Raw genomic sequence first — 24,894 nt, 5'->3', positions numbered from 1 at the left:
AATTTATACTTCAGTCTCTTCATACCTATTTAGTACCGAAAGGCTTGCCAGGTAACGGTGTGTTAGAAAAGGATAGAGCTATAGTGTGGCCCACGTTATTATGGCAGTGTACAATTGACAATAGTGTTGCTATCTTTGTCTATCATGCAACAAAGCAGATAGCGCTTTCTCTCTCTAGCTTTGCAATTTTTGTCAGTTTTTCAGAAATATCTAACTTTTACTTTTGACAGTGACTGTACAGATATAAACAAACAATTCTCAGCCGCCATGTTTTTTCATCATTCTACCAAAATACTTCAGTACACAAGTTGTCCTATAATTGATTAAAATTGTATTTTCGAATAAATGAAATAATTTTTAGATATTATCGTATGAGAAATACAAATTATACCTGAAATTACAATTTAAAAGTTGATAATTTTGACCATCCTAGACTTCGTCCATGCTTCAGTTAGACCACCGTATATGTTATAATACTAGTACTGGTATAGATCATATTGAAACGTTATATCAGAACTATTTTCATTTAAAATATCTTATTATAAATAGGATTTATATTTTGCTATTATTTTCAAGAGAAATTGAAATAGAATACCCACTGAGCAACTTTACTTCTTTTGTTTCGAAGTTCAGATGGTGTATCACAGCTTTTTAAATTAGCCGCCATTACAGGTTTGTACGAAAATAAAAATTTGATCTCAAAGCAAAGTTTTTAATCAAATTATGAAAAAAATTATTGATGAATTTAATTAATTTGACATGAAATTGATTATTTTATCATGGAAATGGAAACTAAAATTAGATCAAATTTAATGGGATGAATTGAGTAACAGCTGTAACTCAGTGGCAAAATTGAGTAAATTTTGGAGACTCGGCAAAGTTGTTCTCCTATTGAATGAAAAAGACTAAGAAATTCTCAAAAAACCACTGATTTATTGATAATTAGAAAGACCGGTTTCGGTTATTACACCATTGTCAATCTCTGATAAACTGTGTAATAACTCTGTTTATCAGAGATTAACAATGGTGTAATAACCGAAACCGGTCTTTCTAATTATCAATAAATCAGTGGTTTTTTGACAATTTCTTAGTCTTTTCATTCAATATGAATAATTACCACAATATCAACTTCTCAACTACACAAAAAGTTGTTCTCCTATCTTTCTTCAGTGCTTGTGAAGACTGATGACGTGGACCTCACTATCTGCTTTGTCGAATGATGGATAAGAAAAGTTATACTTTACTCCCTAGATGCTCACCAGTGGGTAGATAGTGCACAGTATAAGCCTGCACTTCCTTGGCACTGGTCGGCTGCTGCCAGGTGACCGTCACCTGTGTGGCGGAGGTGGCAGTGCATTGGAGGCTAGTGGGGGCGGCAGGCTGGTCGCTGGTGCTCACATTCACCAGCACCCTAGCAGCAGCCCAAGCACCCGCCCCCACGCCGTTGCTAAGCACGCACTGGTAGACGCCTGAGTCATCCGGCACAGAGTTGCTAAGCACTAATGACTGGTTGCGTGCGCTTACTCTACCTACAACACAACAAACATACATTTCAATAGTCAATCATATTTATTACTTTGGATAGTATGAATTGTAATTGTCCTTCAATAGAGCGCACAAACAATATAACATATTTAGGAGTCATAATAGATGAATTACTTCGCTGGGATAAACACATTTTACATCAAACACCTAAAATCAGAAAATTAATTTACAAATTCATCCAACTCAGCCTGCTACTATCAATAGACATGATAAAAAATGTTTATTATGCAATAGTCGAGTCCATAGCAAGATATGGCATTTTGGCCTGGGAAGCTACAAATTTCTGCCACATCGATCCTATCTTCAAGGTTCAGAAGCTAATTTTAAGGATAATAGGACGCAAACATCCACTCTTCCCTTCAGTACTACTATACTCGGAGCTCAGCATCCTCAGCATCAGACAGATTTACATTCACAGACTTCTAACATTCACCAGAAAGAACCCACAACTCTTCATCAATTTGAATCACCCGCAAGGAACATGCAGAAGGAACATGGACTTGGCAATTCCCAGGATGACATCATCAGCTTCTCAGAGATCAGCCACATATTTAGGACCAAAAATTTACAATAAACTGCCAATAGCTATTAAATAAACAGTTCCAATCAATTCATTCGAATAAAAAACAAAAAACTGGCTCCTGTCCAATAGAATCAATCATGGAGAACAATTAGTTCTATGAAAAAAATTTCCATACTGTTTCATTCTTATTTTCTTCATTTCAATGATTTTTTCCCATGAGTATTAAAAAATGTTTTCATGTTAAATTTATATAAAATTTCTACATCATAGGTTATCAATTTTCTTTTTCAAATTTGTGTATATAAATATGGTTTTCATGAACTTCTAATGACTCGCAAGATGTATTTTTATTAGAAGTTTTTACTTTTGACATAAAATCTTAAACAATAGCAAAATTAGTGGCATCCCGAAACATATTCATATAATAGTGGGGGCCACATTTTCTTGGATCAACAAATAATCAACCAATTGTATTAATACTTTGTAGATAATTGTAGATTATATGCTTTTTGTAATCATATCTATATTTTGAATAAACTCCTCTAGTCGTGTTATACCCTCGACCAGAGACATTATTATTACAAAATACATGTTGTTATAAGTTTCAATAGCAAAATAGAGCGCTTTCTGGGGAGTGAAGACATCGTCCGATTTTTTAAAGCTGGCAGGATTAGGTGGATGAGGCACTTGTTGAGAATGAGTGATGAAAGGATTGCCAAGTGTATATGAAGGGAAAAATATACAATAGAACAAGAAAAGGAAGGCCGAGGAATAGATGGACAGATGATATAGAGCAGGATTTGAGAACGCTTGGAGTTCGCAACTGGAAAAGGCAGACAGTGGATCGGGAGAGATGGAGAGGTTTTGTGAGAGAGGCCAAGGGTTGTAACGACCTGTAGAGCTGAGGAGTAAGTAAGTTTCAAAGTCAAGGAGTGCGGCTGAATAGTGTGCCACCATGATTCTATCAATAGCTGGGACCAACAAAAACATGACAGGACCTCTTATGAGGAAGACCTGATAAGATAGAACGCTTAAAAAATTCAGCGACTTCAAGCCACATGATTAAGAACGGTAATGATGTCACAGAAAATCTGGCTCAGTTTCACAAAAGCCTGTTCAATTTTAATCATAATTAAATTCTACGAGAATTCAGCGACTTCAAGCCACATGATTAAGAACGGTAATGATGTCACAGAAAATCTGGCTCAGTTTCACAAAAGCCTGTTCAATTTTAATCATAATTAAATTCTACGAGAATTCAGCGACTTCAAGCCACATGATTAAGAACGGTAATGATGTCACAGAAAATCTGGCTCAGTTGCACAAAAGCCTGTTCAATTTTAATCATAATTAAATTCTACGAGAACCAATTAGAGAATATTTTTCTGAGAAGACTTCTCTGATTGGTTCTCGTGGAATTAAATCAGGACTAAAAGTTAACAGAGTTTCGTGCTACCGGGTGAAAATATCGCAATCATATAAATGCCTCGGAAATAAAAATACATGTTTAGAAATCAGAAGATAAAATTCACGATCTTCAGCAGTATTCCAGAAAGAAAAATCTGGAAATCGTTGGTATTCCCGAAACCAAGCAGGAAAATTTGTAACCATCTGTAATGGCTGCCAAATCACACTGTAATAAAACCAAATCAGTAATAAGTTACAGAAGAATCACACCAATATTATTGTCCCCTTTCATTCTCCCCTTTAGATGTTACAAAAATCTGGTGTGGCGCACTCACACAACTTTCCTTGCCGTTATGAAAATTGATCACCTGACGCTAGTGTTCCCGCGCATCACAAGTCTACTTATTCAAAGATTTGAGCCAGCTGGTGACAGGGCAATAACGCTGGAGACACACATGAGGTCTGCTATCTCTTCATAGTGAATGATTTAATAGAATCAACAATAATTTGCAATTGAATAATCACATTTTCTCGAATTTAAAGCTTATTTTCAATTTTAGGTGAAAATGTTACTGAACATTAATTGTAGAGATTTTCATGCTCAATCTACTCCACTTGATTTTTTTTGTTTCAATTGTATCTGAAGCCTGATAATTGGGAATCTATCTGCATTGCTGGGGCGGAGCTCCTGAAGTTTTTACAGATATGGGACTTGTGGCAGTTGATAGAGCTTATCGATGACTATTTAAGGTATGAATTTGATCAAAATCGTTGGAGCCGTTTCCGAGAAAATCACGAAAAACCCTGTTTTTGACAACATTTTCGCCATTTTAGCCGCCATCTTGAATTGCATTTGATCGAAATTGTTCGTGTCGGATCCTTATAGTGAAAGGACCTTAAGTTCCAAATTTCAAGTCATTCTGTTAATTGGGAGATGAGATATCGTGTACACAGACGCACATACACTCATACACACACACACACACACATACAGACCAATACCCAAAAACCAGTTTTTTGGACTCAGGGGACCTTGAAACGTCTAGAAATTTAGAAATTGGGGTACCTTAATTTTTTTCGGAAAGCAATACTTTCCTTACCTATGGTAATCTTTATGTTATCCAACACGAATCACACATATAAACAATGAAGTCATCCTAGACACAAGTTATAAAAATACATTTTTCTTCCACCTACTGTCTAAAGCACTTACTTTACTCCCTGAAACATAATACTAAAGTGTCACTTTTTCGCTCTCGGTAGTAAAAAACAGAAAAACTCCCTAGGGAGTGAAAGTGACTCCATTGGGAAGCATCTCTATTTTAAAAACTTACATTATAATAGGTTAGAGGGTCTAAGCTCAGATGAGAAAGCATAATAGAGGTGTCTGTCATTGAGTCAACTGAATTCAATACCACAACCAGAAATTTGATCAACTCATGAAATATATGTTTGTATGATAATTATTATATTCTTAATATTAGTAGACGATAAAAATTTATACAATTTTTAAAATATTTTATTCTATTCAAAATACCAGCCAACAAATATTTTGATCTGCAATTCAAATCTGAACCGCGTGATCTGGAGTCAGCCATTTTTGGTAGACACCCAGCTGATATAATTGTTACAACTTTTTCCGATAGATAGCGCAATCGGCAGTGCCAATCAGACGGCCGGTTTTTAGGTTTTAGATTTTAGGTTATGTTGTTAGGAAACATTGACACCAATACGTAAGTTATAAAAATGATTTTATTTGCAGTTTCTATAAAAAAATGTAGATGGAGGAAAAATGTTGTGTACATCACGAGTGAAAAACTTTTTCTCCCTCAGGAAAATTGTTGCCAAACTTTCAAACTTCAAACTTTTCCCTCAGGGAGAAAAAGTCGTACTTTTCACTCTAGATATACAAATAACTATTTAAAAGTTATAACATATATCTAGTCGATTTAAATATGCCACTGCATCTGGTGTAGCTACCAGGAAGTCATCCAGCCTGCCCTCATAAGCTGTTCTTGTGCACTGTTCTACAATGTGTCTTATGGTTTGCACAGCGCCACACTCACAAAAAGGTGTTGGAGCCTTTCCCCACTAGTGCAACGCATAGGCACATCTTCCATGCTGAGTTCGGATCCTGTTAAGAGCCGACCATAGTTTGCGTAGCAAATCAAAACCTGGTGGCTTTTGGGTGATACATGGGGCAAGATCGATTTGCCTTGCATGCCACTCTTGTTACCAGGCGTCTGTTAACCTGAACCCACCCACCATCCAGGGCATTTAATGGCGTTCTGATGGGAGGCTTCCGAGACGCCAGGCGGATTTGATTGGTAACCGGTAGTTGAAATAAAAGATAAATTTAAAGTGGGAAAGATGAAGTTTTGGATTAAAAGGAAGAAAAATTAGAGTTTAATGAACAACTGACCATTTATCCTGAGTGTTTGTCCGTTCTTGAGCCATACAATGTCGGGCAGTGGGTTTCCTTTGGCTTCGCATTCGATCCTGACCGTTTTGGCAGTGGGGTAGACGTCAGACTTTGGCTTCTTTACGACGAGCGGCGGTGACAGCACTTCCAGTGTGACCAGTCGAGTCAGCAGGGGCGCTTCGCCCGCCAACTCGTCATCATCATTGTCAGCATCATTCGGGATGGCCGTACAGGTGTAGGTGCCTGCGTGGTGTTCTGTCACGTTGTGCAGTGTCAGCACATTAACTGAGCGCTTCATTTCACTCACGAAATCGGTTGTTTGGTCTGAAACACGTCACAATAATTTGTTAGTTTTGGAGTGAGAATTTCAAATAATTTGTTAAAATAAAATAAGAAGATTAGATTTAATAATTAGTTTCAATGATCAAGTGGCTCTTGCTTTTCTTTTTGTTAGTTTAGGTATTTTCATAAAAAGTAGTCCTAATTCATATAATTTTGTTAGAATTAAGAATATATAAATTAGAATTAAAATTAAAATCATAAATTAAAAATAGAAATAATAATTAGTCATAATGATCAAGTAGCTCTTGCTTTTCTTTTTGTTAGGTTGGAATCTTTCTACTTTCAAACTGTACTATTAATAACTTACAGCTGATGATGTGTGAGTACACACGAAAGCATGCTCCTGTAAAATATTAATTTTTATTTAAATAAAGTGGATTTTTGACAACATTTCAAGTCTCTTCAATTGAGTGAAAATTTGACTTAAAAGTGAAAACATAACTTCTGGCAGAATTAAAGATGACTCACGGGTATGACGGTTTTTCACAACGACGTGCAGTCGTCTATTTATTCAAGTAAATAGGCAGTAGTTAATTAAAATTTCTTATTTACTTAAGTAAGCTTAATTCTCTCTGGTCTTGGCGGGCGGCGGGCTCACCTGACTGCAAAATTATCTACTGACTCTACATTAATACATAATGACTATACGATAAAGACTGCAAAATTATCTTGACTTCTACCATAGCCACCTCTAATACAAGGCCGCGGTCTACGATATTGCAACGTCGCAGTGTAGGCCTACAATCTAATACGTGATTGGTAAAAAAGATCAGCTGGTATTTTTTTTAATCTTTCACCAATCACGTATATAGCTGCGTACAGATATATGCGCCTCCAACCCGCTCCGCGCCGGATCCGCCCTCGTTCGCTCCGCCTTCGTTCCTCCATCGCACCGCAGTCGCACCGATCATGAACGTTATGGAAGCCGTCTCTTTCTCCTTCCCCTTCATAAAGATTCACTTCACTATACCTACTTGAAATCCCAACTCGAGTCTTGACTACCCTACGGAATTATTTGCTGGGGAAATTCTAGTGGTGTGTTAGAGGTGTTCAGATTACAGAAGTGGACCTTGAGGGTGATGAATGAGGAATCAATACGAACAAGTTGTCGGCCCTACTTCAGAGATCTTGAAATTCTTCCACTCCCAAGCATATAAATATTTCTGAAACAATCTGCTTCCTTTAAAGCATATTCACGAATTCAACACAGGTTAAGCATTTCATGGATACTCGACCGATACAGAAATAACTTGAGAGAGGATGCGCACCGGAGTAGCATGTATGAATGAGATGTTCGGAGCTCAGGTAATCGAATATACAATCTGTTGCCATCCCACTAGAAGGAATTATCAGGGAGGAAATTCAGATTTCGATTGAGAAGGGAGTTGCTGTAAATTGGTGTAAATTCTTCAGTGGAAGAGTTCAAAGAGTATTACCATAGAGAAACAATAGCGTGAGTAGATATCCCATGGTATAGGGAGTTTATGTCGTAACTTTTACTGCTATCTCAAGCCGATAGTCCACATAGTTATTTCCCGTCAAGCTGTGACACACTTGTAGTCTCTCATATTGTGCCGTTCGTACACTCTCACCCCAACGAAAAAGTAAAAATCGACAATAATCAAAAGTAATCGGCTTGAGATAACAGTAAAAGTTACGTCATAAACTCCCTATACCATGGGATATCTACTTACGCTATTGTTTCTCTATGGTATTAAAAAACCTCAAGTTGGAGGTTTAAATGGATAGCACACATTTTCTTGTTGTATGAACTTGACAAATCCATATACCCCTTTTGTAGAAGGTCAGTGGATGAAATTAAATAAATGAAAAAAAAATCTGAATCTAAATCAAATTGACAAGTAAAGAGCAGGTACTGACTGGGCAGTTTGTACATAAATAATTATCAGAATGATGTATTGTGATGATGTACACTTTCTGAAACTGAAATAAATCTGAATTAAAATGAAATTAATGTAGGTACTGACTTGGCAGTTTGTACGTCCAGGTGACATCTGTGTTGCGACCGGAGACGACGCAGTCCAGTGTGGCCGTGCTTCCCTCCACGACCCGCTTCACAGAGGTCGACTGCACCGGCGAGATGAACTCCACGACTCCAGTCGCAGTCGCAGACGACCGCGGTCGCACCCTCAAGCGGCCCACCGCGCTGTGACGTCGCACCTTGTTCAGGATTTCGTTCGTGGCTACACACCTGTCGAACATCACAGATCGTTGAGAAGGGTTTACATTAGTCAGGTTTCCTTGATTGATCGCTAAGTAGGGTTTACATTCTTCAAGTTTCCTTGATTAATCGTTAGGTAGGGTTTACATTAGTCAAGTTTCCTTAATTAATCGTTAAGTAGGGTTTACATTAGTCAAGTTTCCTTGATTAATCGTTAGGTAGGGTTTACATTAGTCAAGTTTCCTTGATTGATCGTTAGGTAGGGTTTACATTAGTCAGGTTTCCTTGATTAATCGTTAAGTAGGGTTTACATTAGTCAAGTTTCCTTGATTGATCGTCAAGTAGGGTTTGCATTAGTCAGGTTTCCTTGATTAATCGTCAAGTAGGGTTTACATTAGTCAGGTTTCCTTGATTAATCGTTAGGTAGGGTTTACATTAGTCAAGTTTCCTTGATTAATCGTTAAGTAGGGTTTACATTAGTCAAGTTTTCTTGATTAATCGTTGAGCAGGGTTTACATTCATCAAGTTTTCTTGAATTCAAGATTTGAATTCAAGATTTTCAACGTTTGAGTTGAATGGGCAATTTTGAAAACTAGAACTCAAGTTTAATAGATCTCATTAAAGCTAGTAAAAAATCTCAAAGTTTCTTCTTACTTTTCATACTTCTCTTCCATCATAATTTATTATCTAGTTGTTTTTATACATTCTACATTGACTGACAACCATTTCTAGCTAATTTTCCCATTTTTGTTAATTGGATTGTTCAAAATGCTGTTCTTGTAAACTTGACTTCAAGTTGGCAAAATACATTAGTTTACACAAAACCTGAATTCAAGTAAACTTCACTAATTTAAACGCTTATTATCTAGATCCACTATAACTTGCGGTCAATATTCAAAGTAAGGTAATTATCATAAAATCATAACATCCTTATTACTTAGGATACATTAATGATGTTCAAACGATACAATTATAGTTCTTTCCAATAGGGTATTGTAAAATCTGACAAAGCATCTATTGGAACGGTTCCACTTGTTATTCGTTCCGCTACTGCGTGGACATCATGTCGTCATCATGTCTGTCTGTCTGCGCGCTGTGTCTTTTGTGCGTCTGCGCTGACCAGTGATGTCATATTATGACTATCTTGTAAGCTGACATTTATCATTATATTGTAAATTCCTACCTCATGGAAGTCTGATCTCAGCTTAATTCGTTAATGTTTTAGTATCAAATTCAATCTGATAATTCGTATTCTCGCAGGCATTAGCCCTGTGAGGTTATTATCATTGGACAGTAGTGTTTGAACAATACAATTCTAGGATAGGCACACACCAGTTAATCAAGAAAAGACAGAAACGTTTAGTCACAATACTTTACATAGTTGCTTATGAAGACATGTCTAATTGCAATGACTAATCGGTGTGTGTTGCGTCATGAGCAACTATGTGAAGTATTGTGACTAGTCTTATCTTGACTAACTGGTGTGTGCCCACCCTTACTTTATTCCAATAGGGTATGCTTTTCCAACTATTGTAATTTACTTTATGTTATTGATTGTGAACAATTGACTATATGTAATTAAATATTGACTCAAATTGAATATTACTAAGGCCTCAGCTATACAAGTGTCTTAGATGTGCTGAATTTATTTCGCGCGTCTTCGAAATGAATGACATCTTATGGGGGAACGTTTATTTCGGTCGTATAATTTACCCCATAAGAGACAATGCATCCTGTTAATAAATGAGAGAAAACTCAGCGCGTCTAAGACGCCCATACAGTTGAGGCCTAAGAAGACTTACCTGTATTCTCCTTCATCACTTGGATCAACACTCCTAATTATAAGGATGCCTGAGTTTAAAGTTATATATCTGAAACAGAAATCAAGCAATAGGGTAATTAAACATTCTTTGAGATTCAATTTCAATTTAGGTTTCAGTAGTTGTTCATTGTAGCAGTCATTCTTGAAGACGTTTCCTATTTGTTTATCTATTTTTTACTTTGAGACACCCAAAAGCCGTTTGCTAGATATTAATGTCATGAACCAATATTGAGATATTGAAAGATCATTGAAACGCGATCATTTGATGAAATTGCGGTGTCTCCTTGTCTTACACCGCTTGTTACAGCAAAAGGTCTACTACATCTGTTCTCTATCTCTAAACCATTTCAATGCTAATCATTTGGAATTAAAATCATTGAAAACTTGAGATATCTAATAATATCCTATATTGAGATATTTAATAATATGAAATTAAAATCGTTGGCAACTTCAAGAACAGAGAGTCATGCAGGGAAAGCTTTCAAATCGTTTTTTCTGGCTCTAAATTTTGTAAAATTACTCAAAAATTTTCCAATTAATGGTGATTTGAGTGTGATATTTTTGTTTTTTATTCTGTTTTCAACCGTCAAAATTTAAAATCTTAGTTTTCGTTGTTTTAGTAAAGTTAAATCATAACCCTATTATGGACTTTTAAAGTGGTATCTAAATTTGGGAAAGAAATAGTACAAGGAGTATCCTTAGTTTTTCTCTCCCAATCAGTGCTTCTCTGTAAAAAATATAAATAAATAAAAACTAAGGATATTGATGGAAATCAATGAGACATTTTGCGCTTGTTCGAATTCTATTGAATAAATAATTATATCAAACAATAATTCAATGTTTTTAAAAGCTGTAATTCACCCCGAAGACTTCTGCTACTACAAATATTGACAACAGGGTGAACAGCTAGAATGAAATTCTACATGGTATTCTATAGTAGGTAGTATTCAGTATAGTAGGTAGTATATTTTATTACAAAAAAGAGCTATTAGAACAATTTGTAATGTGCAACCTTCAACTCACTGTAAACCGTTGTTCATTAGATTGGGAGTCATGAGCTTACCTTGTATTTTTATGTTTGTCAGCTTTTTGTAAAGTCAAATCTACATATTTATTCTCAACTCATGACAACATTCATTCTTATAACACAAGGAATAAATTGAATCTAAGGTACAAGTACTGCTCTTATAAATCCAGCCATACGAGTTTTAAGGCCTTTTCAATAAAGTTTTATAATCATTTACCATAGTGTAGATAAATATATTTCAATGTTAACGTGGAGTCTATCTAGATTTTTAGGTAATTATTTATGTGATGTATGATCTGTAATATAGTTTGTAATATTGACGTGACCGATACAAATTGTAAAGTTTTTGTCTGTGGCAATAAATTGATTTGATTTGATTCTATAATAATTCTGGATAGAAACCTACATCGAATTTCCTTCATGCTATTCCCTCTGTTTACAGCATTTAATTTTTGATTTCCATTTAATAATAATTACTGAGGATACTGACGATTCCTTCCCTCTTTATAATGACTGGCTTGCTGCATGTTAAAACTAATATAGAATGTTTCTCACATCGGAGAAACAATCATCACTACACTACTCTGCATAGAAATGGTCTTTCAATCTAGTTTTATGAGGTGTTCAAACTGCATTGTGGAATGTCTGGGAATGAAAATGGTGAATACTGAATGCTAACCTATTGTTTTGAGGTAGAGGTTGTTCGTTTCGCTGCCAGGTGATGAGAGGCAGTGGAGTGGACTCTATGTGACATTGCAGGCGCACCGTTTCGCCCGTCTCCACGCTCATGTTGGCCGGCGACTCTGCAAACTCATGTCCGATGCCTGCAATAACATACTACCTCATTAGACAAAATTATACATTCAACAATTATATAATACATATAACATAACCTACAATTATTTATTGAAAAAGTATAATACATGGAACATTAGCAAAACATTAGTCGAATTGAGAATTATACATTCAATAATAAATTATAAAATAATTATTCACAATAATTACCATAGAGAAAGATAGAATAAAAAGATATCCCATCGTTTAGGGCATTTATGACTCAATTTTCAATGTTAGCTCTAGCCGAGAGTCCTAGTAGTTATTGCTTTCCTTGCTCTATTACCATAGGTAAGGAAAGTATTGCTTTCCAAAAAAATTAAGGTACCCTAATTTCAAGTTTCTATACGTTTCAAGGTCCCCTGAGTCCAAAAAAGATTCACTTTTTGTGTAGTTGAGAAGTTGATATTGTGGTAATTATTCATATTGAATGAAAAAGACTAAGAAATTGTCAAAAAACCACTGATTTCAAATCAGTGGTTTTTGAAAAAATCAGTGAAAAAATCTGTGGTTTTTTGACAATTTCTTAGTCTTTTTCATTCAACCAAAAAAGATTTTTTTCGTGAAGCTGGTAGTCTTGCTTACTGTGTCATTCTTACACTCTCACCCGGTCAAAACAGTGATAATAGACAGTAATCGACAGTAATTGGCTTGAGTTAACAAAAACCGCTTTGAATGTCGAACATAAACCATGATATTTTCTTCTTATGCTATATTTTCCTTATGTAGTGTCATAATAATAATTGTATTATGATTATAGTGTTTTATACAATAATTGAATGAATGATAGTGCAAGCTATAATTACAAAAATTAACAAACATTAAAATACACATAATACCTACAATAATTGGACTGACCTATTAATTGAAAGAGTGAGTTAAAGAACAATAGTTTTAATGTAATATACATAATCAATCCTAATTTAATTTCAAGTGTTTCGTTTTAATACTTAATTCCACGATTTCAACTCAACAAAATGCTTGAATTTCATCCTATTTTAAACTATTAATACTTTAATCATTATTTATGTTTTACCAAGAAAACGTCATTGTAGAATTTTTTAATGCCTCAATTTCAACTCAACAAAATGCTTGAATTCTATCCTATTTTAAACTAGTAATACTTTAATCATTATTTATGTTTTACCAAGAAAACGTCATTGTAGAATTACTGAATTTAGATTTTGTGAAGAAATGATATTGTAGACCGTATGCGATAAATTTGAATAAAAATCTATTCTCCCAAAAAAATTCCAAAATCTCATCTGAGTACAAACATAGATTACTGAATATCATCACTAAACCCACAAATTCAGCTCACTCCTACGCAGAACGAGGTATACAGAGAGAGCTCATAATCAATCTAATCAATATCCCAATTATTCCCGCATATTACTGCAAATCTCTGGAAATTCCAATTATTACGCTTGGGGCGCAAATGATAACGAAGTGGAAATTGATAAAGTAGATCGATAATAATTGAGGGTTTACGCTTCAATTACGCGAGTGCATCATGGCGATAAAATTAACCGCCGGCTAAAAGTGAAAACAACAATATGATATGAATATTACTGTATTGGATAGGGCAAGGGCACGAGCCTTCCTTCATTACAATGTCCACTGCGTGGAGCTCAATCACATTACAATTTTTTCACCGTCCGTAGCGCCCCCCACCCAACAGCTGTAAGTGAAATGCAGCCCTGAAAATGAATTATCAAATCCAATTTAGTTGCAGCCAGAGCCGTAGGGTGAGGGAAGGTACGCGAAAGCTTATTGAATGCAAACGCTGACCCCTACCCTCAGACTTCACGTAATTTAGACTTGCAGAGGGAAAACTGAGTTCATGTATTTGACAGAACCACTTCAGCAAGGAATTTCACTTTTTCAGCGACTAATTTGAGAATCTCGCATGCGTTAATGATGAATCATTGTTTGTTTAGCGTTCTCCAATTCAGTTTTGCATAAATCAAACTAAATTAGAACGGAATGAAAACTTGATAAAAATAATGAGACAAGTACCTCAATTATAAACTGCATTGAAACAAAATTAAATTTGAAAAAAAATGATGTGACAACTTCAATTTACAAACTAAATTGAAACGAAATGGAAACTAAAGAAAATGGTGTGATAAGTAACTTCAATTACAAGGTATGATGATTGTTCAATTACCACCTTTTTTTGTAGTCTACCTCTCAATAAAAAGTATGATTACTGTTTTCCTAACATTTTTCTAATGAAGTTTTCAAAATCAAATTGACTTCCACACGGAGTGTGGAATATTTATTTATGTCCCAAAAGCAACCAGTTTCATTAATTCGACTGTCAACTGATTTATAGTTTCATAGTACAAACTGAAGTTAGTAAAACAACAAGACTATCTATGATTATGCATATTTATAACAAAAAAATCAAATTCAAATGGTTTTTTGAATGTTCTATCTTGTACCTATCAATGTACCTATCTTGTACCACAGAATACAAATTATAGAAGTTTAATTAATACAATTATAATAATTTAATACAATTAAAATTTAAAATTCAATACAATTATTTAATTAATACAATTAAAATATTATAATTGTATTAATACAATTAATACAATTATAGAAGTTTTCCCTGCTTGTACCTAATATGTTCTATCAATCACCTTGTTCTAACACCATGGTTCTAGTGCATTTTTGATCTCCGATTCCAACAGTAATTGAACTGCATTGTTATTTTCTATTTTCTATACATCTTTAGATTATTTTAGAATCGCCAAATCTTTAGATATTTCTATTTATAGTATCTTAATTTATTGTGTAATGATTATTTCATATTCATTGGCTTTGGATCAAATGCAATTTCTCATTCATTTCCACTTATATAATTACTATCCTGTAAATTATATCAATTCTGATGTACTTTCAGTTGATATTCAACAGAGTAATGTATAGAAACAAAGTAGGCGTTGAATAATATTGTTAATAAAAAAGGAACGCCGAGAAATAATTGTTTTTTAGAAATCACCTCCTACTTAATTTTCTAAAAGAGGGTACTACTGTATTTCCATTTTAGTTCTATGAGTAGCCTTACAGTGGACTCAAACTCAATCAATTCAATACAAATCTATTCAACTGAACACAAATACACAATAAAAAAACTGAGAACAATAAAATTAGAAATATAAATTTCTAATAAAAATCCAAAATACCTTATGGTGGGGTGTACTGAATAGAATGAGAGGAGGAAAACACTCAGCCAACTATGGTTGTCCTTGTAATAGGCTGGTAGAGGGTAAAAAACGGATGAAGGGTGAAGAGGAGTGAGAGAGGAAAATGAGAGAGAATGAGAAGAAAAGTCAAGCATTCTTTGTAAGCGAGTTCACTTCTAACAAATATAGCTAAATAAATGTCAATGCAATCAATTGTTAAAAAACATAATCATCCTACTAATCGAAAAAATTGAGTAATTTTACTTATATTTTTAATTTTTGTTTTTTCTTTATACCTGTGATTAGAGTTTGCAATGTATTTCTGTAATTTTATGTTTGCCATAGGTCTCTTCAAACCTAGCAATGGATATAAAATCAATCAATCAATAGTTTGAGCAGAAATCTTGAGTCTCATACGTCGGTCGATATGGAAGTAAAAGTTGATGTTACTGTAAAATATTATTATAGTTCTCAACACATTAAGATTTCCTTTCTGGGAACATTCTCCAATAGTTGCAAAGCAATTTGACGATTCTGAGACAATATAGAAGATAGATAGATAGAAAATAATGTTATTGTTCATAATACACAATTACATCGAATAATAAACACTTTACATGTTATCCAATGAAGTAACATGCAGTATTGACAAAAATTCAGTAGACATGGCCGAATCCGTCAGCCAGAGTTGATAAATAAAGATAATAATTTTCTAAACAAGATGAAAAGTTTGATAAATTTCAGAAATTGTCATTAATTCCGGTACTCTATACAAAACTATAGTTAAAGGCCTTCATGAGGCAATATATGAACTGCATCATATATACAGGGTGATTCTTAATTATGGTAAAATAATTTAATACGTGAAAGTAAAGGTGAAAATAAGAAAAAAATTACTCATAAACATATATCCATAAACGCTTCATTAGCGAGCTATACAGAGTGAAAGTTTTCGTCCGGAATTCAGTTCCTCTGGTGAAATATACCGATGCTGAATTGTCTGGGGACTAGTTTTTGAAAAACTTATGCTGGATTCGTATGAAAAATATCTGAAAAATTGAATAAAACTAGTCTGGAAGCTGTAGTGTGAGTAGTTTTTGAGAAAAAAGTTGAAATATGCAAAAAATCTGCGTAGAAAAACACAGACTTCTACGTTTGATGCCCAATAACTTTCTTTAATGACCATTAAACAAATAAAAATTCGACTGAGTCATTGTCAATATTGTACAACCGTTCCATAATTGAATAAAAACACAAATATGTTGTCAAATTCTACACTGTTCTATTTAGTACACGACCACGGTTTCGTGACCACACCGGTCACATTTTCAAGTTGACAGTAAACAGATATTTTTTCGCAATAAAAATTGTAGATAATTTAATTCTGAAAAGAATTATGTAAGCTGTGTAAACTGAATTTAAATAAAAGTTAAATAAAATGTATTCTTATGTAGTACATTACACCACAAAAATTTGCTGTTTTATGAGGAGAGAACTAATAACTCATAGGTTGTAGCTGATTTCAAATAAAATATTCGGGTTTTTTATGAAGTTTATTTTTATACGAAAGTAACAGTTTTATTCAATTTTTCAGATATTTTTCCATATGAATCCAGCATAAGTTTCTCAAAAACTAGTCCCCAAACAATTCAGCATTGGTGGTATTTCACCAGAGGAACTGAATTCCGGGCAAAATCTTTCACTCTGTATAGATCGCTAATGAAGCGTTTATGGATATATGTTTATAAGAACTTTTTCATATTTTTACCTCTACTATCACGTATTATATTATTTTACCATAATAAGAATCACCCTGTATACTGCAACATTTATTCGAAATGAAATGAAAACATTCTTCATTAGGCGAAGTTAGGATTTTCTTGTTCACTCTACCATTCAACCACTTGCAAACGAATGACTAATAGATCAGTAATTATTGTTATAACGTCTCAACACATTAAGATTTCCTTTCTGGGAACATTCTCCAATAGTTGCAAAGCAATTTGACGATTCTGAGACAATATAGAAGATAGATAGATAGAAAATAATGTTATTGTTCATAATACACAATTACATCGAATAATAAACACTTTACATGTTATCCAATGAAGTAACATGCAGTATTGACAAAAATTCAGTAGACATGGCCGAATCCGTCAGCCAGAGTTGATAAATAAAGATAATAATTTTCTAAACAAGATGAAAAGTTTGATAAATTTCAGAAATTGTCATTAATTCCGGTACTCTATACAAAACTATAGTTAAAGGCCTTCATGAGGCAATATATGAACTGCATCATATATACAGGGTGATTCTTAATTATGGTAAAATAATTTAATACGTGAAAGTAAAGGTGAAAATAAGAAAAAAATTACTCATAAACATATATCCATAAACGCTTCATTAGCGAGCTATACAGAGTGAAAGTTTTCGTCCGGAATTCAGTTCCTCTGGTGAAATATACCGATGCTGAATTGTCTGGGGACTAGTTTTTGAAAAACTTATGCTGGATTCGTATGAAAAATATCTGAAAAATTGAATAAAACTAGTCTGGAAGCTGTAGTGTGAGTAGTTTTTGAGAAAAAAGTTGAAATATGCAAAAAATCTGCGTAGAAAAACACAGACTTCTACGTTTGATGCCCAATAACTTTCTTTAATGACCATTAAACAAATAAAAATTCGACTGAGTCATTGTCAATATTGTACAACCGTTCCATAATTGAATAAAAACACAAATATGTTGTCAAATTCTACACTGTTTTATTTAGTACACGACCAAGGTTTCATGACCACACCGGTCACATTTTCAAGTTGACAGTAAACAGATATTTTTTCGCAATAAAAATTGTAGATAATTTAATTCTGAAAAGAATTATGTAAGCTGTGTAAACTGAATTTAAATAAAAGTTAAATAAAATGTATTCTTATGTAGTACATTACACCACAAAAATTTGCTGTTTTATGAGGAGAGAACTAATAACTCATAGGTTGTAGCTGATTTCAAATAAAATATTCGGGTTTTTTATGAAGTTTTATTTTTATACGAAAGTAACAGTTTTATTCAATTTTTCAGATATTTTTCCATATGAATCCAGCATAAGTTTCTCAAAAACTAGTCCCCAAACAATTCAGCATTGGTGGTATTTCACCAGAGGAACTGAATTCCGGGCAAAATCTTTCACTCTGTATAGATCGCTAATGAAGCGTTTATGGATATATGTTTATAAGAACTTTTTTCATATTTTTACCTCTACTATCACGTATTATATTATTTTACCATAATTAAGAATCACCCTGTATACTGCAACATTTATTCGAAATGAAATGAAAACATTCTTCATTAGGCGAAGTTAGGATTTTCTTGTTCACTCTACCATTCAACCACTTGCAAACGAATGACTAATAGATCAGTAATTATTGTTATAACGTCTCTGCACATTTAGATTTCCTTTCTGGGAATAGTCGTCACAAAACAAGTGGGCGAAGACACTAGTGGCCAGTTAGCGCCGGCAGGTAGGCAAGCAGAGGCCAAATCACAGAGTAGGACAGAGCTAACATCAACAAACCGTTCAAGGCTCAAGGCTTGATCCGGACTTCATGACCTACCTCATTGCATTCGTCAGTATGCCATCTCTGCACTCTGTGGTGCATAACACTTTCCATCCCACTTACTCCCACTCAAAACTCTGTACATCCCACTCACTCTCGCTACTTCTAACCCTCTTTTTCACTCTTGCATGTTGCAATCCAGTCCGCTCACTCCTACTCGGAAATACAGAGAATTCTCCCTCTTCCTTCTTTCTCTTCTTGAATCTTTCACACTACTTTTGTCACCCTCTCTCACCCAATACCACAAAATTCTCTATCTCTCATCTCACTCATTCGCTCTCACACACTCTCTCTCTCTCTTGCAAGTTGCAATCGAGTTCGTTCACTCCTACTCAAAGTACTCAGAGTGCACCCTCTTCCTTCTTTCTCTTTTCGAATTTTTCACACTACTTTTGTCACTTTCTCTCAATCCTGTTTTCTCGCTTTAATCTAAGTACCCTTCTTATTCAGTACTTCTCTCTTACTTCCACAAATGACAATGACAGTCTCTCTTTCAGAGCATTTTCTCTCCTTTCCAAACTACCTCCTCGCCCCTCTTTACCAATAGAATTTCTTGCATTAATGTACTTCATTCACCTTCTCTCAAACTTTCTCACTATTTTTTCTTCTCTCTCTCTCTCTCTCTCTCTCTCTCTCTCCTGTGAAGAGTATTGGCGATCGAGCTCTGTTTGGCGCGGCAGTATTGAATTGGCTGGGATCTGGTGGCGCAGATTAGGCTTGGGTCGGGTTCAGCTTTATTTTTATTGTCTATTTACATTGTATCAATCAATATACATGAATTTAACTCATTTCCACATTTTATGCAACTACAGATACAAAAATATTTCATCTTAATATATTGTTTTATGATAATTATTATACTTTGTAAAATCTTTGTTTTTAGGGTTTTTTGTGTGCATGTGTGAGTGAATGGCAACTTGATTAGATCTTCATCTCTTCATTTCTGATAGGTTTTCCTATAGATTTATCTAGTGGAATTTAAATGATGTTTCCAATTGTATAAATAAATAAAGTTTAAAATTCTCTTTTATTATATGTTATTGTATTTTGATTAATAGTTTTATTTACTTATATTAATCTTATGTAATCTTATTACGTAATGTAATCTATTTTTTTCTGTTCTTATGTAAATTTGTCTTCTTTTGTAAAGGGTTGTGTGGCAGAGAGGACCAGGAGTCCTAATTCCGCCCTAATAAAGGCCTATAATCAATCAATCAATCAATCTCTCTCTCTCTCTCTCTCTCTCTCTCTCTCTCTCTCTCTCTCTATCTCTCTCTCTTTCTCTCTCTCTCTCCTTAGTCGTGTGATGATGGGAAGAATATTTATATTGATTTATTTACGTGGCTACATTAAACTATTATTTTATCGATATTCGAATTGAATTTAATCTTCATTCTGATTAATAATTTTTCATAATTCATAAAATTCGTTGAATAATTAGCTATACTGTCATTTATTGTCCAGAATAAAACCTGTTGTTCCTTTCCCAATCATTCATAGTTGAGAATGATATCGTAACCTATGTATCAATGTATAATATCAATATACCTACATGAAAATCTCTGATCTAATTCTTTCTCTCTCTCTGCTCGCGAGCTTTCGCTCCCACCCTCTCTTTCTCTCCCTGTATTACTATCTTTCGATGACTTGCATTACTTGTCTCTCACTCCCACTCAAAGTACTGAATTCACCTTCTCTCTCTTCACAGTTCAACATCATCCTCTCAATTCCTCTGGAATTTCTGGCACTCAAGTTCTTCTCAGTCACTCTTTCTCTCTCTCCAGGTGACTTGCATTACTGCTCTCTCACTCCAACACCAACTTCCGGACTAGTCCAACAGACTACAGTACCAGCTTCCCACCCATTTGCAAGATGCACTTCTAAACCAGAGATCTCACTTTTCGTAGTAACTGATTCACGGTGCGTTTCGAAATAATCTTGAGTAGGTCATCAATATTTATGAAATTATATGACGGCATAATTATTTATTATGATGCAATGGGAATAGAAGTATAGACTGGAGGGAGTATATAATCTGTTATAAAAAATTGGCCAGTGATACGGGAGGGAATATTTTTTATTATGATGAAATTACAATAGTAGTATGGGCTAGAGAAAGTACGAGTATAATATAATCTGTTATAAGAAATTTGCCAGATATACGGTATTATTTTGATTTCATGAAATAGGTTGATCAATTATTCATTAATCAAGAGCGATGTGCAACTGAAATTAAATTTGCAACATTTTCCTCGCAAGATGAATGATGAATTGAAGAATTATTTCTCCTAACAAAATTATGTGAAATTTAGTCAAATATTAGTCTTTAAAAATGGAATTGAATAGGTGGATTTCTAGAACGGATCTAAATCTTTCTAAATTCAAAATTAATTGTTTCAAGTGTTTGTGTTTTGTTTCAATGTGGAAATTAGTGAAGAATTGGAAAGTCGCACATAGCCTTTATTTGGACAATTTATTTTATTAAATTGGAATGAATAGAAGTTTTGGACTGTAGTCTGTTTCTTTGTCCTTGAGTTGATTGATAAATAATTAAATAAAATCAGAACGGTAGATTTTATGAAATAGCTCGATTGTACGTCAAATATTTCTATATTCTGTCTTCAATTTGTTCAAATCTTTGAAATTTTGTAAAAAAAATTATATTGAAGAATTGTAATTACTAATAATTGTAAATACATGGACAACTGAATTTATAATGAGCTTGGTTTTAAATGAAAACAGTTTCATATTGTCAAAACAACTGATTAACAAAAACATTTGAGATACTGATTTTGGTTGTTACACCAGTAGTAGCCCTAGTAGTTGTCCCTAGTAGCCTGAACGGAAAGATAGAACATTGAGCAGCAGAGTACATACCGTTACTATAGGTGAAGCCCTACGATTGGCCAATAGCTGTCGACCAATAAAAGTTGAGCTCTGCTGTCATTGGACGAGACTAGACACGCCCAGATATTCCATATATGGTCATGAGAACCGTTCAACAACAAGCATGATTATCAAATGATCAACTACAAACTTGTATATCCAGATCATAAATGTTCTTTCCAATAGACCGATATTATTGGAATTAAATTACGAAGATATTTACTAATGAATTACTAATAATGAGCAGAATTTAACATTTAAATCAATACTTTTTATTTTAGACACTTGAAAATTTATTTTCCAATTTATATACGGTATTTTAGGTTCTAGGATGATGTTGTTAACACGATGGTTATTAAGTGTTTTTGTATTACAATAAATGAGCACAGCATGTTTTTTTTGTTATGTGATTTTTTTAAAATAAAGAAACTTTTGTAGGTCTGTCAATTACAAAAGATTGAATTACGACGAGTAGAATTACAATTATTAATCGATACAAAAACTCTGTGAGTCACGAATCAACGTATAGGTAGAATGAATTAGTAAGAGCACTCAATGATAATAATATTGATTCGAACATTCAATGAAAGCTATATCAATAGCTATACTAAGGACTTCTGCTATTGAAAATATTCATCTTAATGGATAAGTATTTTTCTTTGAGTTTATTTTATAAGCATTTTTAGGGCCGGTTTCCGAGCTCAGAATTTAGTTCTAGACTTCAAACAGGTGGAGTCAGAAAATTGGCTTTCGAAACGGGGCGTAGTCGTAGTTTCTTTATTTTCTCATTTCTTTAATTGAAAACGTTTTTCCTTGACGGAATGAAACATTCCAAATAATTGAAAATAGCTGAAACTTTACACAATTTTCTCTTCATTTTATTTTGTGTTCAATTTTCTAGTTTTTCGAAATTTAATTGAAACGTGGACTACGACTGCGCCCCGTTTCGGAAAGCCAATTTTCTGACTCCAGCTGTTTAAAATCTAGAATTTAAGTAAATCACGAGCTCGGAAACCAGCCCTTAGTTGAGTCCTGACAAGAATTTTCTTGAACAAACCGTATTGCATTCAATGACCTGTAATATTAACCGTGCAACGGAATTTGTTATGTAAGTGATGTTATTGAATAAAACTTGATTTGATTTGATCGAAGAACTAAAAAGCAGAAGTTATTAGTTGTCATTCATTGAGTGAAACTGTCCAAAAAATGTATTTTGATATTCCAGCAGTTATGTTATTTTCAACTGTAATCTTCTTCTTCTATATAATAAGAGAGAGTAGGGTTGTGTTTGTTCGCATCAAAACATGTCAACTTGTGGATTGCATACCGGAAAAACGGGAATGATTTAGATCTCCAAATTTTGCACATAGATTCTAAAAATATCAATCTCGTGCACCTGGAAGCCAAAATTTTAATTTTCCTTCTAGGTTTTTCAGAATTGATGTTTAAATTTCATCAATGGAATATTCGATTTCATTGAAAAATCACCAAATCATATAGTCGAAGTTAAAAAAGGAACATCTGTTTCTATATTACTTTCTACCTGAAAAAACATAGTTTTGAAACTTCTTTTTCCTGATGCAATGTTTAGGCCTACACGTGGATTATTAATTTTTCAGCTAGAACAACTTTTGAGACAAATGCTAAATAAACTTCTACAGTTTCATCAATGCTGTATCGGCAATATGAAAACGCATGCAGTTAATAAGTCTTTCAATGAAGGTGTTGTTATTTACATAAAGAAATTATATTCTTCCATTTTTATTTAATTAAAATTTCAAAATTATTCGAGCCCTGATAGAATGACTGACTCACTGTACAAGGCCTATTTTGAATTATTCTAGATTTCATTACATAAAGTTTTAAGAGAGACCCTTGCGAAGCACGGGTTACCTCCTAGTTTCTAATAAAATCGTCCATCAAGATTACACTCAAATTGATTGAAAACTTTTCGTCTCCAACTATTTGCAGTTTGAGTGACTTCCTTGACACGTTCTCTGCTTTATCACCGATCTAGCTCATGCCATTTCACAAACACTTACATCAAGATTTCCCCTTAGTACCTTTACAGCAATCACCAGAGCACCACCTTGAAATCATCGGGCGTTCACGACAAATTACACGACAGAGTCAAGGTTCAGAATAGTGCGATAAAGACGTGAGGGTTCTCACGATTAGATGCAGTGGCATGCGACCCCGTGGAAACTGGTATGAACTGATATAAAGGGTGTCCCACGAAAGGTGTAAAAGCCGAAGACCACAAATACATTCTACATAAAATTTGAAAGAAAAAGTGTCGATTAAAATTTACTTATATCGACCTTAGTTTTCGAGATATATAGATTTTTCTGTATCTTTGAAAAAACATTGACATGCGACCCCATGGAAACTGGTTTGACATATACATAGCCGAAGACCACAAATAGATTCTACATAAAATTTGAAAGAAAAAGTGTCGATTAAAATTTTCTTATATCGACCTTTCAGTTTTCGAGATATATAAATTTTTCGATATTTTTGAAAAGCGTCAATAACCAGAAAACTATCAGTCAAAATCTAATTTTAAAGATATGGTTGGAAAGAGTAAAAATTTACCATTAAGATTTATTTATTTATTTATCACATTGTGTACAAATACTTAACATGAGGAAAGGCACAACAGGCTCATGCCCAAAACTGTCCCATTTCCAATTTATACTATACTGTCCAAATCAAAACGTTGGTTATGTCACTTTCACTTTTCAAAATACAATTAACGCTCTTCAATACTCAGATAAACGAGCAAATTTTGAATCAAATAGATAATATTAGAGTCTAGAATCAAAAAATCTAGAACAGTAACTTAATAATTATTCAAAAAGTCTAAATTTTGAATGAAACTAGAAATTTTTGAGCTAAAAACTTCACATAAGATTCATATAACTGTTTCTTTGTTAGACGTTTTTGAACTTTTTATTAGCGCTCTAACTTGAAAAATTACATTCGTCGAGTTCAAAGACAAATATCAAACAGTTTCAACGCTCAAAAAAACTTCCAAAATGTTCAACAAAGGAACAAATTATATATGAATCTTAATGGAAATTCCTTACTCATTCCAACCA

General features: G+C 33.8%; 1 protein-coding gene across 1 annotated transcript in view; it reads right to left on the bottom strand.

Annotated features, from left to right (window-relative positions):
• The window catches only part of LOC111046193 (protogenin), a 285,414-nt gene that overhangs the window by 34,053 nt on the left and 226,467 nt on the right, over positions 1-24,894 (bottom strand). The window contains exons 4-8 of the mRNA XM_039433843.1: positions 11,950-12,094; positions 10,224-10,292; positions 8,228-8,451; positions 5,898-6,221; positions 1,260-1,529 (exon numbers count right to left, since the gene is read on the bottom strand). Of these exons, the coding sequence (XP_039289777.1) occupies positions 1,260-1,529; positions 5,898-6,221; positions 8,228-8,451; positions 10,224-10,292; positions 11,950-12,094 (1,032 nt within the window). The remainder of the gene's footprint in view (positions 1-1,259; positions 1,530-5,897; positions 6,222-8,227; positions 8,452-10,223; positions 10,293-11,949; positions 12,095-24,894) is intronic.

The sequence above is a fragment of the Nilaparvata lugens genome, chromosome 8, assembly GCF_014356525.2.
Source record: "Nilaparvata lugens isolate BPH chromosome 8, ASM1435652v1, whole genome shotgun sequence".
Classification (NCBI taxonomy): Eukaryota; Metazoa; Arthropoda; class Insecta; order Hemiptera; family Delphacidae; genus Nilaparvata; species Nilaparvata lugens.
Note: the sequence above shows the minus strand (reverse complement) of the source record. Positions and strands in the feature narration are given on the sequence as shown.